The following is a 14,432-nucleotide window of genomic DNA, read 5'->3' as shown; positions in this document are numbered from 1 at the left end:
CTTTTGGGATAGTATTGGAAATGTAATTGAGGAAATTATGTAATAAAAATATTAAAAAAAAAAAAAAGATTCAGAAAACTGTGGTATGTTGATTGGTGTGTGCACATGTGGGCAAAAACAAACAAAACAAACAAACAAACAAAAAACTGGGCATCTAGTCATTCCTCAGTATCCAGAAATCCTTTATTCCAGGGATTCCCTCCAATGCCAAAATTTGAAGATGTCCCAAGTAATTCAGTATTTGCACATTGTCAATATAATCTTCCTTTATACTGTAAACCAACTGGTCATTTATAAGATGTTAGAAGACAAAGATAACACAAACATAATTGTTATTCTGTACTGTTTAGAGAAAAATGGCAAGTGAAATCCCTGTGTCCAGTGCAGATGGAATTCTTTCCTAGGTTCTCTGGTCTGTGGATAACCACCTCCTTAATACTAAAGCTGCAGCTATGCAGAACTGCCTAAATTCTCAACTGATTTGCCTTGGATTTTCAAGGAAATGGTACCTGAATTCTACTTGAGTTTTTTTTTTCTTTCCACACTGCCACCTCAGTGAGATTTAGTTCTCTAATATCCACTAGTTCTATTAACACAGTGGACCCTGGGCATTTGTCCAGTTCCCCCAATTCCAGAGACATCTCTAGTTACAACTGCAGTAAGAGTCCCTTGAGGTTTCTACTCACTTGTTGCTATAGAAACTGACTTTCAGGATCTAAAACCTTAGGAAAAATGCCTGAAGGTTTTCGACTTTGCCTCAGCTCCAAAAATAAACCATCCCTGACATAACCATGTATTTTTTAAAAAAATTAATTAATTCATGTACTATAGAATACATGATAGTCACTCAAAAATGAAGCTTCTCTACCCAGCTTGCTGAATAACTTACTTTGAGGGTTCATGTTTCCTTACATCTAAGTGATTTATTAAATTGAAAGATGCTGAGCCTGAGAAATCCTGTACATTTTCAATTCTGAGAATTTTCTCAGAAGGGATTTTAGTTTCTCAGACAGAAAAAGATGCATTTACAAAGCTGTCTCCATTTCCAATTACATCTAAACATAAGATGGTACCAAAGGGATGGATAAGTTTTCAACAGCTGCTATTAACAGATGACCATAAACTGAGTGGCTTGAAACAATAAAAATACACTATCTTATAGTTCTATGGGTCCCGATTTTAGCATGACTCCTGCCAGGTTAAGATTCCTGTGCTGGGCTTTATTCTTAAGCTTTGGAGAAGAGCCAATTTTCCATCCATATTCTAGACTAGAGAGTACCCATGTTCCTTAGCTCCTGGCCTTTCCCTCTGTCTTTAAATCTAGCAATGTTACATATCTCTAACCTTCATTTTATCATCTTAGCTTTTTTTTTTCCCACTGATCATAGCCAGATCAAAACTTTCTATTTTCCAGACTCATTTTCAAACATTTAAACCTCCATGACATCTGCAAGTCCTTTTTGAATTTAGATAATGTAGTCACAGACTCTTCCAGATTAGGAGGAGTTATATGTATATAACTTTGATAGAATGTTGTATCTATAAAGATTATTTCTTATAAAATATTTGTGGCAAACAGGAGACTATGAATGAAACATCAAACCAAAGGAATCTGGTTATAATTAAGATTTGGAGCAAATGTACTATGAAAACAGAGGGGAGGAATACTGAGCATGGAAATGTGTAAACAGAAATGGGAGGATATGGAGTGTGGAAAGTAGTTATGTGAAACTAAGGGTATATGAAAAAGCCATTTGGAAATGTATTACTTTATAAGCTAATTTTAAAATATTGGCAAAGTCCTTTAGAAAAAGATATTTAGTGATGGTACTATGCATGAATGGGTAGTACTGATCCCAGAAAACAAGGTTTATTGGATGAAAATCCTAGTGCCAGATATGGGACACTTCCCTAGGTGTAGATGGTCAGGAAGGCCCTAGAAATTTATCCAAAATAAATTGAATGGGTTATGGTCATTGTTATTACTTGCCCACAAGAACTAGATGTTAGGAGCCTATTGCTGAAGATATCACTTATTTTGGCTGCAGAATAAAAGAAATCCTAGCTAGAACTGAACTGGAAGCTTACGCCCTTGTGGCTAGCATTTGTTGTGACAGAAGTTACTATGTGGGCACCTGGGGAAGGAGAGTTAGCTATGCTGTTTCCAAACGTTAGTCCTTGCATCCTACAGTACCAACTTGCACAGCAAGACCTGCTTACTGGAACAATAATGGCATGATAGTTATAGGGGAAAGCAACTAATTTCTGATTAGATCTGGTGCCTGCTCCATAGGAGGAAGTTAAGGCCTAGTACCAAAGACCTTACCTCAAAGGCCCATAGCTGGGAGGACATATAAGTACAAGGAGTGAACTACTACCATTGTTTGCTATTGTCAAACTGCCACTAAATAGTTCATTTACACCAATAGGCAAGTGGTATCCTAAGCATTAATTTAAAAAAAAAATGTTCTCTTTGCAGCAAACAGCATCTAATTCAAAGATTCATGTTTGGTCAAGATGCTGAGAGCTAGTCACTGTTGAATGCTCATGATTAAACAGGATGCCCATGTCCATCCTCCACAGTTCAGGAAACATTAAGAAGAAAGGGTATTTTAAAAAAGGGTATAAATAATGGAAGAGCTACATGATAGAGACAGGGCATAAAATGCTGACTTATAGGCATGACATGGTGTGGCACTCACAAACTCACAATAGCTGTGGATGCCCACATACAGAATTCAGAAAACAAATCCAGTAAACATCTATCCACTAATGGGGGAGTGGCTGATGGGACATCAGACCACCCCAGGGACATAATGACTATCTAAAGTTATCAGGAGAGAGGAAGTCATTGTCTTCAGTGATATAGCCTACAATGAGTTGCTCATCCTCTAGTAGACAACTTCATACCCATGTCTGCAGGAGGGGTCCTGATTAAAACTAATGGGTCAAAAAGAGAAAACAAAGACATGAAAATGATATGGAGACTGAGTGGGAGGAAGGCAGTGGAGGCAGGAGGGAGATGAGAGGGTAGAAAAATGACTGTGACTACAGTATAATACATATAAGCATATAAAGTTTTCAAATACTCTAAACATGTATGAAATAGCAAATATATGTATAAGACTGTCAACTACTATTTTGGTGGCTGCTCTTGGTTGTCAACTTGTCTACACCTGGAATTGGCTAAAACCAAATTGGTTGGGTACAGATTATTTTCTTAATTAAATACCTTAAAGTGGGAAGACACTCTTTTATCTAGATATTTTAAGGTGGGAAATACACCTTTAATCCAGATATTTAATGTGGGAACAGACTTCAATAGATTCGATAGATAGATAGATAAATAGATAGATTAATAGATAGATAGATAGATAGATAGATAGATATTATTCTAGACAGATATGATATAAATTCATTCTATAAATTTGATTACTCTAGAGAAACCTGATTAATATAATTATATGTATGTGAAGTATATGTATCATATAGATGTGTATAAAATTATATATTACATATATTAAATATATATTACAAATATTATACATGTATTAAAGCATATATGTATAAAATATGAAAGTGTCATATATTATATACATGTAATAAATTGTCAAAGGACAATTTAATCATTTGTAGAACTTGAACAAGCAAGGTGAATGGACAATAGAGATTGTTGGTAATGTCAGACACTTCTGCAACATCCCCTTCAAGTAGTCTGAGTTATACCTCTTATTTCCCAAACAGTTAAGACGAGAAAGACACCAAGGCAAGGATGTTTTCTCAGACAGAGATGGTAGAAGTGTCAGTTCACCAGGGAGATACAGCAGACATGCAATGAGTGTTAAATGTGTCTCTCCAGAACTTACATATGAAAACCATACTACCTACTGAGAAAGCCTTTGAAGATGAGGTCCTGAGAAGTCTACCAGCTGCTTTTCTACAGCTATCACCAAAAAAATCCATACTGAAAACTTACAGAGAGGAAATGTTTTAGTTCACAGTTTGAAAGTGCCCATGGACACTTGGATCTGTAATTCTGTGCCCCTGTTGTGGCAGATCATTATGGGGTGAGCAACATATGGAAATTTTTCACTTCATGATGGAGCGAACACACTCACATACACATAGAACTGGGAAAGGGGGAAGAAGAAGAAGAAGAAGAAGAAGAAGAAGAAGAAGAAGAAGAAGAAGAAGAAGAAGAAGAAGAAGAAGAACAAGAACAAGAAGAACAAGAAGAACAAGAAGAAGAAGAAGAAGAAGAAGAAGAAGAAGAAGAAGAAGAAGAAGAAGAAGAAGAAGAAGAAGAAGAAGAAGAAAAAGAAAAAGAAAGAGAGAGAGAGAAAAAAAAAACAGACAGACAGCCAGAAGACAGAAAGGGAGTGGGGCCCAATATATCTTTCAAAGATACATCATTAGTGCTATAATGGCTATTCCTTGTTGTCAGTTTGACTATATGTGGAATGAACTACAATCCAGAAATGGAGGACAAACCTGTGATCCAGATCTTGAGGCTGGAAGATTCAGGCTTCTGACCTGGATCTTGACATGGAGATCTTGACATGGATCTTGGCCATAAAAAGTTTAGGCTGAGACAAGGTTCTACATGCCTTAATCCCAGGAAACTAAAGCAAACAGATCTCTGAATTCAAGGTCAGCCTAGAACAAAGCAAATTCCAGATCCATGCATGGTGGTACACCTCTGCTGGAGGTCTACACAAGGATAATGGAAGAAGGAAGATTCACTCTTCTTTGACTGCTTGCACTTACTTGCTAGCACATCTGTTGGAACCTGCTTCTACAGAAGATCAACTGAAACAACTAGCCTCATGGGACTGAGCAACTACTAGACTCTTGGACTTGCCATTCACAACTGACATTGTTGGATTAGCTGGACTACGGACTATAAATTATTCCAATAAATTCTCTCAATAGAGAGAGACATTCCATAAGTTCTGTGACTCTAGAGAACCCTGACTAAGACAGTGCCTTACTTCCTATAGCATACCTCATCTCTTATTTATTTATTTATTTGCATTTTTATTGGATATTTTTTTATTTACATTTCAAATGTTATCCCCTTTCCCGGTTTCCCACTCCCTTCCAGAAATGTCCTATCTAATCTCCCCTCACCCTATTTCTATGAGGGTGTTCCCCTTTCTAAGAAGGACCAAAGCACCCACATGTTGGTCTTCCTTCTTCTTGAGCTTCATGTGGTCTATGAATTGTATCTTGGGTATTCTTAGATTTTGGGCTAATATCCACTTATCACTGAATGCATATCATGTGTGTTCTTTTGTGATTCGGTTACCTCACTCAATATGATATTTTCTAGTTACATCCATTGCCTAAGAACTTCATAAATTCATCATTTTTATTTTCATTTTATTTGTAGAAGATGATTTTAATATTTTCAACTGTTGATCAACAAACAATAATTATTTTAAGATATATTTTGTTGGGGGCTGGTGAGATGGCTCAGTGGGTAAGAGCACCCGACTGTTCTTCTGAAGGTCCAGAGTTCAAATCCCAGCAACCACATGGTGGCTCACAACCATCCGTAACGAGATCTGGCGCCCTCTTCTGGAGTGTCTGAAGACAGCTACAGTGTACTTACATATAATGAATAAATAAATCTTTTAAAAAAAAAGATATATTTTGTTGTTATGTCTCCCTTTTCATTTCTGACTTTATTAATTTGGATACTCTTTCTGTGTCCTCTGGTTAATCTGGCTAAGGGTTTATCTGTCTTGTTTTTCTCAAAGAAACAGCTCCTGGTTTTGTTGATTCTTTGTATAGTTCTTTTTGTTTCTACTTGGTTGATTACAGCCCTGAGTTTGATCATTTCCTGCCATCTACTTCTCCTGGGTTTATTTGCTTCTTTTTGTTCTAGAGCTTTCAGGTGTGCTGTCAAGCTGCTAATGTAAGCTCTCTTCAGCTTCTTTCTGGAGCCACTTAGAGTTATGAGTTTTCCTTTTACCACTGCTTTCATAGTGTCCCATAGGTTTTGTTATGATGTGTCTTCATTTTTATTAAATTATAAAAAGTGTTTAGTTTCTTTCTTTATTTCTTGCTTGACCAATTATCATTGAATAGAGCATTGTTCATCTTCCATGTGTATGTGTGCTTTCAGTTATTTTTGTTAATTTAAGATCAGCCTTAGTTTGTGGTGATCTGATAGGGTGCATGGGACTATTTCCATCTTCTTGTATCTGTTAAGGCCTGTTGTGTGACTAATTATATGGTCAATTTTGAGGAAGGTACTACAAGGTGCTGAGAAGAAGGTATATTCTTTTGCTTTAGGATGGAAGTTCTATAAATATCTGTTAGATACATTTGGTCCATAACTTCTATAAATTTCACTGTGTCTCTATTTAGTTTCTTTTTCCATGATATGTCCATTGCTGAAAGTGGAGTGTTGAAGTCTCCCACTATTACCATGTGGGGTGCAATGTGTGCTTTGAGCTTTAGTAAAGTTTCTTTTATGAGTGTGGATGCCCTTGCATTGGAGCATAAATGTTCAGAGTTGAGAGTTCATCTTGGTAAATTTTTCCTTTGTCTGGTATAAAGTGTCCTTTTTGATAACTTTTGGTTGAAAGTTGAGTTTATTCGATATTAGAATGGCTACTCCAGCTTGTTTCATGGCACCATTTGCTTGAAAAATTGTTTCCCAACCTTTGATTCTAAGGTAGTGTCTGTCTTTGTTCCTGAGGTGTGTTTTCTGTATGCAGAAAAATGCTGGGTCCTGTTTACATATCTAGTCTGTTATCTTTGGGGGAATTGAATTCATTGATGTTAAGAGATATTAAGGAAAAGTGATTATTACTTCCTGTTATTTTTCTTGTTAGAGGTGGAATTATGTTTGTGTGGTTATCCTCTTTTGGGTTTGTTGAAAGACTACTTTCTTGCTTTTTCTAGGGTGTAGTTTCCCTTATTGTATTGTGTTTTCCATCTATTATCCTTGGTAGGGCTGGATTTAAGGACAGATATTGTGTAAATTTGGTTCTGTCATGGAATATCTTGGTTTCTCCATCTATGTTAATTGAGAATTTTGGTATTTGGGTATAGTAACCTGGGCTGGCATTTGTGTTCTCTTAGGGTCTGTATAACATCTGTCCAGGATTTTCTAGCTTTCATAGTCTCTAGTGAGAAGTCTGGTGTAATTCTGATAGGTCTGCCTTTATATGTTATTTGAACTTTTTCTCTTACTGCTTTTAATATTCTTTCTTTGTTTAGTGCACTTGGTGTTTTGATTATTATATGATGGGAGGAATTTCTTTTCTGGTCCAATCTATTTGGAATTCTGTGGGCTTCTTCTATGTTTGTGGGCATCTCTTTCTTTAGGTAAGGGAAGTTCTTTTATAATTTTGTTGAAGATATTTATTGGCCCTTTAAGTTGGAAATCTTCACTCTCTTTTATACCTATTATCCTTAGGTTTGGTTTTCTCATTGTGTCCTGGATTTCCTGGATGTTTTGTGTTAGGAGCTTTTTGCATCTTGCATTTTCTCTGACTGTTGTGTCAATGTTTCTATCCTCTGCCCGCCCCCGAGATTCTCTCTTTTATCTCTTGTATTCTGTTGGTGATGCTTGCATCTGTGACTCCTGATCTCTTTCCTAGGTTTTCTATTTCCAGAGTGGCCTCCCTTTGTTATTTCTTTATTGTTTCTATTTCAATTTTTAGATCTTGGATTGTTTTGTCCATTTCCTTTGTCTGTTTGATTGTGTTTTCCTATAATTCTTTAAGGGATTTTTGTGTTTCCTCTTTAAGGGCTTCTTGCTGTTTACCTGTGTTTTCCTGTATTTCTTTAAGGGAGTTATGTATGTCCTTCTTAAAGTCCTCTATCATCATCATGAGAAGTGAGTTTAGATCCAAGTCTTGCTTTTCCAGTGTGATGGTGTATCCAGGTCTTGTTATGGTGGATGAATTGTGTTCTGATGATGCCAAGTAACCTTCTGTTGCTTATGTTCTTGCACTTGCTTCCCACCATCGAAATATCTCTAGTGCACCCTGCCCTAGCTCCCTGACTGGATCCTGTCCTTCCTGTAATCCTGGCTGTGTCAGAACTCCTCATAGTCCAGCTGTCTCTGTGATCCTGTGATTCTGGGTGTGTCAGAGTTCCTGAGAGTCAAGTGGCCTCTGGGACCCTGACATCCTGGTGTGACCAAGCTCCTGGGATCCTGTGGACCTGAGCATGTTAGAGTGGAGCTTCCTCTGGGTGTTGTGGGACTAGCTGCCTGCTTCACCTCTTAAAGTTACTAGTACCTCACAAATCATCCAACTAGCTGTGAGCCAAGCATTTAATATATAAACCTATCACACATACATCATATTCAAACCACATCAGAAATTAATTAGGACATGAGTGTCAGTCCATCATGGTAGAATTAGTACCACTGTAAGAGATGAGGGATTGAAATTCTGAAATTCCCACTCATTTCTGGGTCCTCCCATGAGATCATAGCAAAATGACGTCTGTCTGATAGCAAGAGTGCTTTGAGCAGGGACCCAATTGGCCAAAACCTTTATCTTGTACTTCCTAGTCTGTACTACTATGATAAGTACTTCTGTCGCAAGATCCACCTAGACTGTGGTGTTTTATTACAGCAGCCTAAACTGACAAAGGAAATATTCAAATATATATGTAGCTAATGACAGAAGCCCAGACCCATGAAACAACATGGCAGAACTAAGAGAAGAAGCAGGCAACGCACAGACAGGAACTGATAAATTTAGCATTAAGTCAGTGGGAGAAATCGGGAATTAATCTGAAAATATGACTCATAGTATTAATCAAATTGACTTAACTGGTGCTCTCAGAACTGCATACCTAACAACAAAAAATTATTCATCAAAATAGATTGTGTGGTATACAAGTCTCAAGGCATACCTGTGCACCAATATAAGAAAACATACCTGATCTAAAATTCCATTTAATTAAGTCAGCAACTGAAACCATTTAGATTTCAAATACTGCTTAGACAATATATTTCTATATAATCCATGCATCAAAAAGAAAACAAAATAACAGAGAAATTTGAAAACAGTTCAAATGAGCATACTGAAAGCACAAACTATAAGTGGATCAATAAGTGATGCCTTATGGGAAAATGTCTAGTTTTAAATGCTAATGTTAGGGGAAAAAAGCTTTGAACCCATGACAGATACAACATTCTACCTTATAAAGTAAGTAAATAAAAACAACATTCAAAGTTTAAAGAAGTTAAGACTAGACGTCACAGCAGACACAACAGCAACAAATCACAAACTATCCCACCAAGACCCTGTAAGATCAAGATTAGTCTTGCACACTTCACTGCTGTAGTCCTACACTGCATTCCTCTCTTTTGTACTGATGTCATTTCTGTCACTCAAGCACAGAACTGTGGAGAGAGAATGCCTATAGGAATATATTTGGACAAGAGTAGGAAGGCCCATATGTAACACCTTTTAAAGCTGAGGAAATAACTCCATTGGTGAAGTGTTTGACATCTACATCTAGAACACAAGTTTTATCCCTAGCACCCATATAAAAAGTGGCATGCACTTATACTTCCAGAACCAGGAGGTAAAGACAGGGAGATCGTGGGGGCTTGCTAGCTAGGCAGCCTAGCCTAATCAGTGAGGCTTGGCTCTGAAGAAGTGTCCCTGCCACGTAAACAAGATGGGCTCTTTCTGAGGCATAACAACTGAGGCTGACCTCTGACCTCTGACTTGCCACACACACACACACACACGACAGTGAGAGGGGTTGTTTCCATGTGTCTTTGTCCTTGTTTTGAGGAAAACGGTATATTGATTTCCCTGGCCACACAGAGCTGTGGTAATTCTTCATGCCATTTAGAAAGAAGTCAATGCAACTCGGAGTTCATGGGTTTGGATAAGGCCATCTCACTTGGGAGAATGAAAGCTGGCAGTTTTCCCTGGGGAAGACTTCCTTCCAACTTGACCTCATTGCTAATGGCCCCTTCTTGCCCACAATTCTTTCTCTTTAGGAGTTTCATGTCTTTGAAACAAACAAACAAGCTACACATGTAATTTATCTTTTCACGTTGACTCTCCTCAGGGCAAGCCTGATGAACATGAAGGATTTGCAAACTGCATAGCCCAAAGATGGTCCCTCTACCCTTCAGTTACTTTCATTTATTTTCCTTGATGTTTTACGGTTTCTGAACCATGTTTTCCTCTTTCTAAATGACAGACTGTTTTGTTTGGCACAGCCCCAGAGCACAGCAACAGTTAAAGTCGCCGCTATGTGAAAGATCTGTATTTGTTTAGAATTTACTCTGAAGGCCGTGAGAGCAAGGGACCTGGATTTTAGAAGCAGCCCCAGGAAATTCACAGGATTTTCTTTCCTGTCTTCTTGCCAGGGTGCTGACTTTTCTTTGGCAAATGGCAAGTTTCAGTACAGTCAAAAATTTATGCTAGTTCATCTCTTGTAGGATATCAGTTTGCCTTGCTTCTTCTCTCACCCTTATAGGATACACAGCAGGAACAGTAATGGGGAAATGACAACACTAGCTTAGGCTTCCACATGACAAATGGGACAAATAATCTTCCCCAATCTATTTTGGAGAGATAGAGGTATAGGTATAGGTATAGGTAGAGGTAGAGGTAGAGGTAGAGGTAGAGGTAGAGGTAGAGGTAGAGGTAGAGGTAGAGGTAGAGGTAGAGATAGATGGAGATGAGATGGAGATGGAGATGGAGATAGAGATAGAGATATGGGATCAACTCTGCAGGACACATCAATCATACTTTGAAGAGCAATCCAATCTAGGTTAGAAAACAAAATAAACTTTAAAAAACAATACTGCAACTGTCCACAACTGCCCCAGAAAGGACAAAAGAGTAAGAAGCTGAAGTGGGAGGTATAGAAGTGAACTAACAAAGGCACTTGATCAATGAGTAGCTCACCTCAATTAATGGGAAATGGCAGCTTGTTTTCAAACTTACAAAAAGTTAGAAAGCACGATTCCTTACTTCAGAAGGATCACAGGAGTACTAGTGACCTCAGCTTGGGATGCAAAGGTTAGAGGTAGAATTTGATGTACTTTCAGCTTCATTATCAAAATTAAAATGTTTTGTTAGCATGGCAAGTAACACTTAGAGACATTCATAAACAAAGAGTGTGCCTGGTGTTGACTTTATCCACTTGACTTTGATTAAGAAAAGCTGCCAGGGATCAGAAGCTCAGGGTTCAAAAGCTGGCACTTACCCTGGGAACCACTCTGAAATCTGTCCTCAGGACACTCTGATCCTCTGGTTGTAGAAACTCCAGTTCTTGTTCTCTTATTTTTCTCTTATGGAACAACTCTGTACTTACTTCCTGGACAGCAAATAACCAGGTTCCGCACCACCATTAGCCAATCCCTAAGGATCTGCTCTATAAATCACCTTCAAGACTGTTTATTTTGCTTTATCTTCTCCAGGACACAAGGAATAACAGAATTTGCTTTTGTTCAGGCTGAATTATCCATTAATTTCATTTTTCTTTGCTATCTTCTAACTCAGAAGAAGGGTTGATAATTTAGCTTTTACTCTGAGAACCTTTGCTTTGGTTTTGAGATAAGGCCTGTAGCTTAGGCTGACCTCAAACTCTTTATATATGGGAGGATGAATTTTTAACTCCTGAACCTTCCGTCTCTATGTCCTATGTGCTAGAATTACAAGTATGCATCACCATGCCAGGCTTACGTACTGTAGGGGAATGAACTCTGGGCTCTGTGCATGTGAGCCAGGTACTCAACCAACTGAGGTATATCCCCAGCCCTATCCTAAAACTATTTAAAATGTGAACACCTCCGACAGAAGGTGACTTTAGAGAAAAATGGTCTATTTTATGGAGAGGAGAATTACACAGGAAAGAAGGAAATAAAGAAAGGGAGACAGAAGGAAGGAAAGAAGGCAACAAAGAAGTGGAAACAAAATGGGTGGGTAAAATTTCCCAGGTTCTGGTTTTCTTAATACCATTATAGAGAATGAAAATTAGTGAGCAGGTTTTCATTATTATTACCAAGAATCTCTTTAGGAAATACATTGCAATTGAGATGCCAAATGGCTGTCAGAATCTTCCATATTTCATCAGAATGATAGACCTTCCTTATTTAAAAGTGATCTGTTTTGTTAAGGCATGTGGTGGGTTGTGAATCTAATGACAAATTTTGTTGAACTATTGTGTATCATATAGGCAGAATGGCTAGTCTAGGCTCTTTGTACAGAGTTGTGATAATATGGTCTGTTGCTAGGTTTGGGACGATGATTACAGTCTACTACTTCCATTACTATCAGAACATCAGCATTTTCTGAGTCGCGAGTTCCATTCTTTCTGCCTACTATTTACTTTCTTGGATCCCAGAGTGTTTGCTTTTCTATATTCGCTCTAACTACATTTTACAACTCCTAAGTCTCTCCCATTTTAGTGAAAATTAATTAAAAATCTCCTGGTTTCAGCCATTTTTCACATTTCTGGTGTCAGCATATCAAAACAGAAATCCATAAAACTTACCATCCCCACCAAAGATAAATATAAAAACATCCCAGCAGTCACTGTTAAAATCCAGTCTTGGACACGTGGGTCAGCAGATACTGAGAGACCAATGTACAGTCCTGCGAAGGCCGTCAGGGCACTTAGAAAATTCATCAGGATGGCAGTCCTGACAGAGAGTCCTGAGCTTAAGAGCACTGCAAAGTCTCCTGGAATTCGGGGGGGGGGTGGGGAAGCAGAGAATATGCCACCATCACTTATGTGAAGATGCTTTTGATACATTCATATACTACTAGTTTACTTTTAACTCCAGCAAATGGAACTGGTTTAGGGAGTAAGATGAATGATTGGTTAGTTAAACACATCTACCTTACATCTCTGGGGCTCACTACCCAGATGAAGTTGAGGGTAGAGAGGTTCTATTCCTTTGCCTAAATATAACTCATCCAGGGAGGTCTATGACATGTTCTCTAAGCCCTGATACTCAGTGGCATTTTAAAATCAGATAAATACAAAACAAAGACACACTCTACCCTGGAGTTTCTGAGTTGGTTTCTGTTGTTGCTTTGCCCTAGATTCTTGCCACAAGAATCATGATACTCTATAGGTTTTTATGATGCACTTAATTTAGATCTGTTTGTAGGGAAAGAGGAAAACTACTTAATTAGAGATTTTTTTAAATCCTTAAAAAGTTAATGAAAGAAACAAAATCTCTCTTTAGAAAATGATCATCTACCTTCATGATCAGCGAACACCATACCTTGCCATACCTTTGTGTCAAAAGATGAACATTCTACCTCCAGATCTAGAGTGTTTATTTCTCAGTCTCCATCACTTAATAGAAGCTCAAATTAAAAAAAAATCTGTGGCTCCATTCCCTAACTCCATTGCATAATGGGTCGCAGAAATAGCTCTTAATACTACTGCATTGTCCTGTTACATACTGCTATACTGCTAGGTGATCTGAGGTTGAAAGTCAAATACCATGCCACTAGTATAGCAGCTAAACACAAGGCCATAGGGCATGATATACAGACCAGTTACATTTTAATGGGTGCAGGAAGGACTTTGGCTAGAGGGGGTCAATACTAATTTGATAACTGGACTTTGGGGAATGGACATTGAACACAAGAGGGCAGGAGTTGCCCGTGGGAAAGCATGAACTTGAAATTGAAAGCAGAATGAGCTTATCCTAGCTTCTTTTTTCTTGCTATGATTACACACTCTGTCCAAAATCTTAGAAGAGGAAAGGATTTATTTTGTATTATACTCCCAGGTCACAGTCCATCATTGCAGGATATCAGGGCATCAACACAAGCAAGATCTTGAATCAGAAATCTGGAAGGGATATTGATTACTGACTCAACCCAGTTTATGCTTAGCTAGCTTTCTTAAACAGTTCAGACACCCAGATCAGGGAATGATGCTGTCCACTATGGAGTAGGCTCTTCTACCCATCAATGAACAATGAAGATGATCCCTCACAGACATGGCCCCAGACCACTAATCTCATCTAGGCAATTACTCAAAGTATACACCCTTCTGAGGTGACCCTAGGCTATGCCAAGTTGACAATTAAAGCTAGCCAGGTACAGGCCTCTCTCTAGTGTAAATATGTAGACAGCTCCCTCTCCTCTGATTCCAGGCCTGTTTTAAAAATCCTTATTTTAGTTAGTCTTGGTCCCTTGGAAGCACAATTGTTATACAAGGTAACTAAGTTAAAAAAAAATCTTATGTGTATCTGCTACTATATATCTTTTTCTTCAATTTTATGCTTAGCTTTGATTATTCTATATTAATCATGTTGATTCATGCTTTGATTTTAATTTAAATATGTTATCTCACAGCCCCATTTTTAACACAATGATTTCCTTCTTAACATGTTTACTATATTTGACATGCATATTTTGAAGTCTTTGCCAAAGTTCTTTTTTTTTTTTTTTTTTTTTTTT

At 37.9% G+C, this 14,432-nt stretch overlaps 1 protein-coding gene across 4 annotated transcripts in view; it reads right to left on the bottom strand.

Moving 5' to 3' along the window:
• Slc39a12 (solute carrier family 39 member 12) overlaps nt 1-14,432 on the bottom strand; it is a 104,103-nt gene that overhangs the window by 19,384 nt on the left and 70,287 nt on the right. For 3 of the 4 annotated variants that reach the window (XM_021156381.1, XM_029469888.1, XM_021156383.2), the window contains one exon: nt 12,502-12,689. The exons of the other annotated variant lie outside the window; for it this stretch is intronic. In XM_021156381.1, coding sequence (XP_021012040.1) covers nt 12,502-12,689 — 188 coding nt within the window. The remainder of the gene's footprint in view (nt 1-12,501; nt 12,690-14,432) is intronic. 4 annotated transcript variants of the gene reach the window in all.

This window comes from Mus caroli, chromosome 2 (genome assembly GCF_900094665.2).
Source record: "Mus caroli chromosome 2, CAROLI_EIJ_v1.1, whole genome shotgun sequence".
In the NCBI taxonomy this organism is placed as follows: domain Eukaryota; kingdom Metazoa; phylum Chordata; class Mammalia; order Rodentia; family Muridae; genus Mus; species Mus caroli.
Note: the sequence above shows the minus strand (reverse complement) of the source record. Positions and strands in the feature narration are given on the sequence as shown.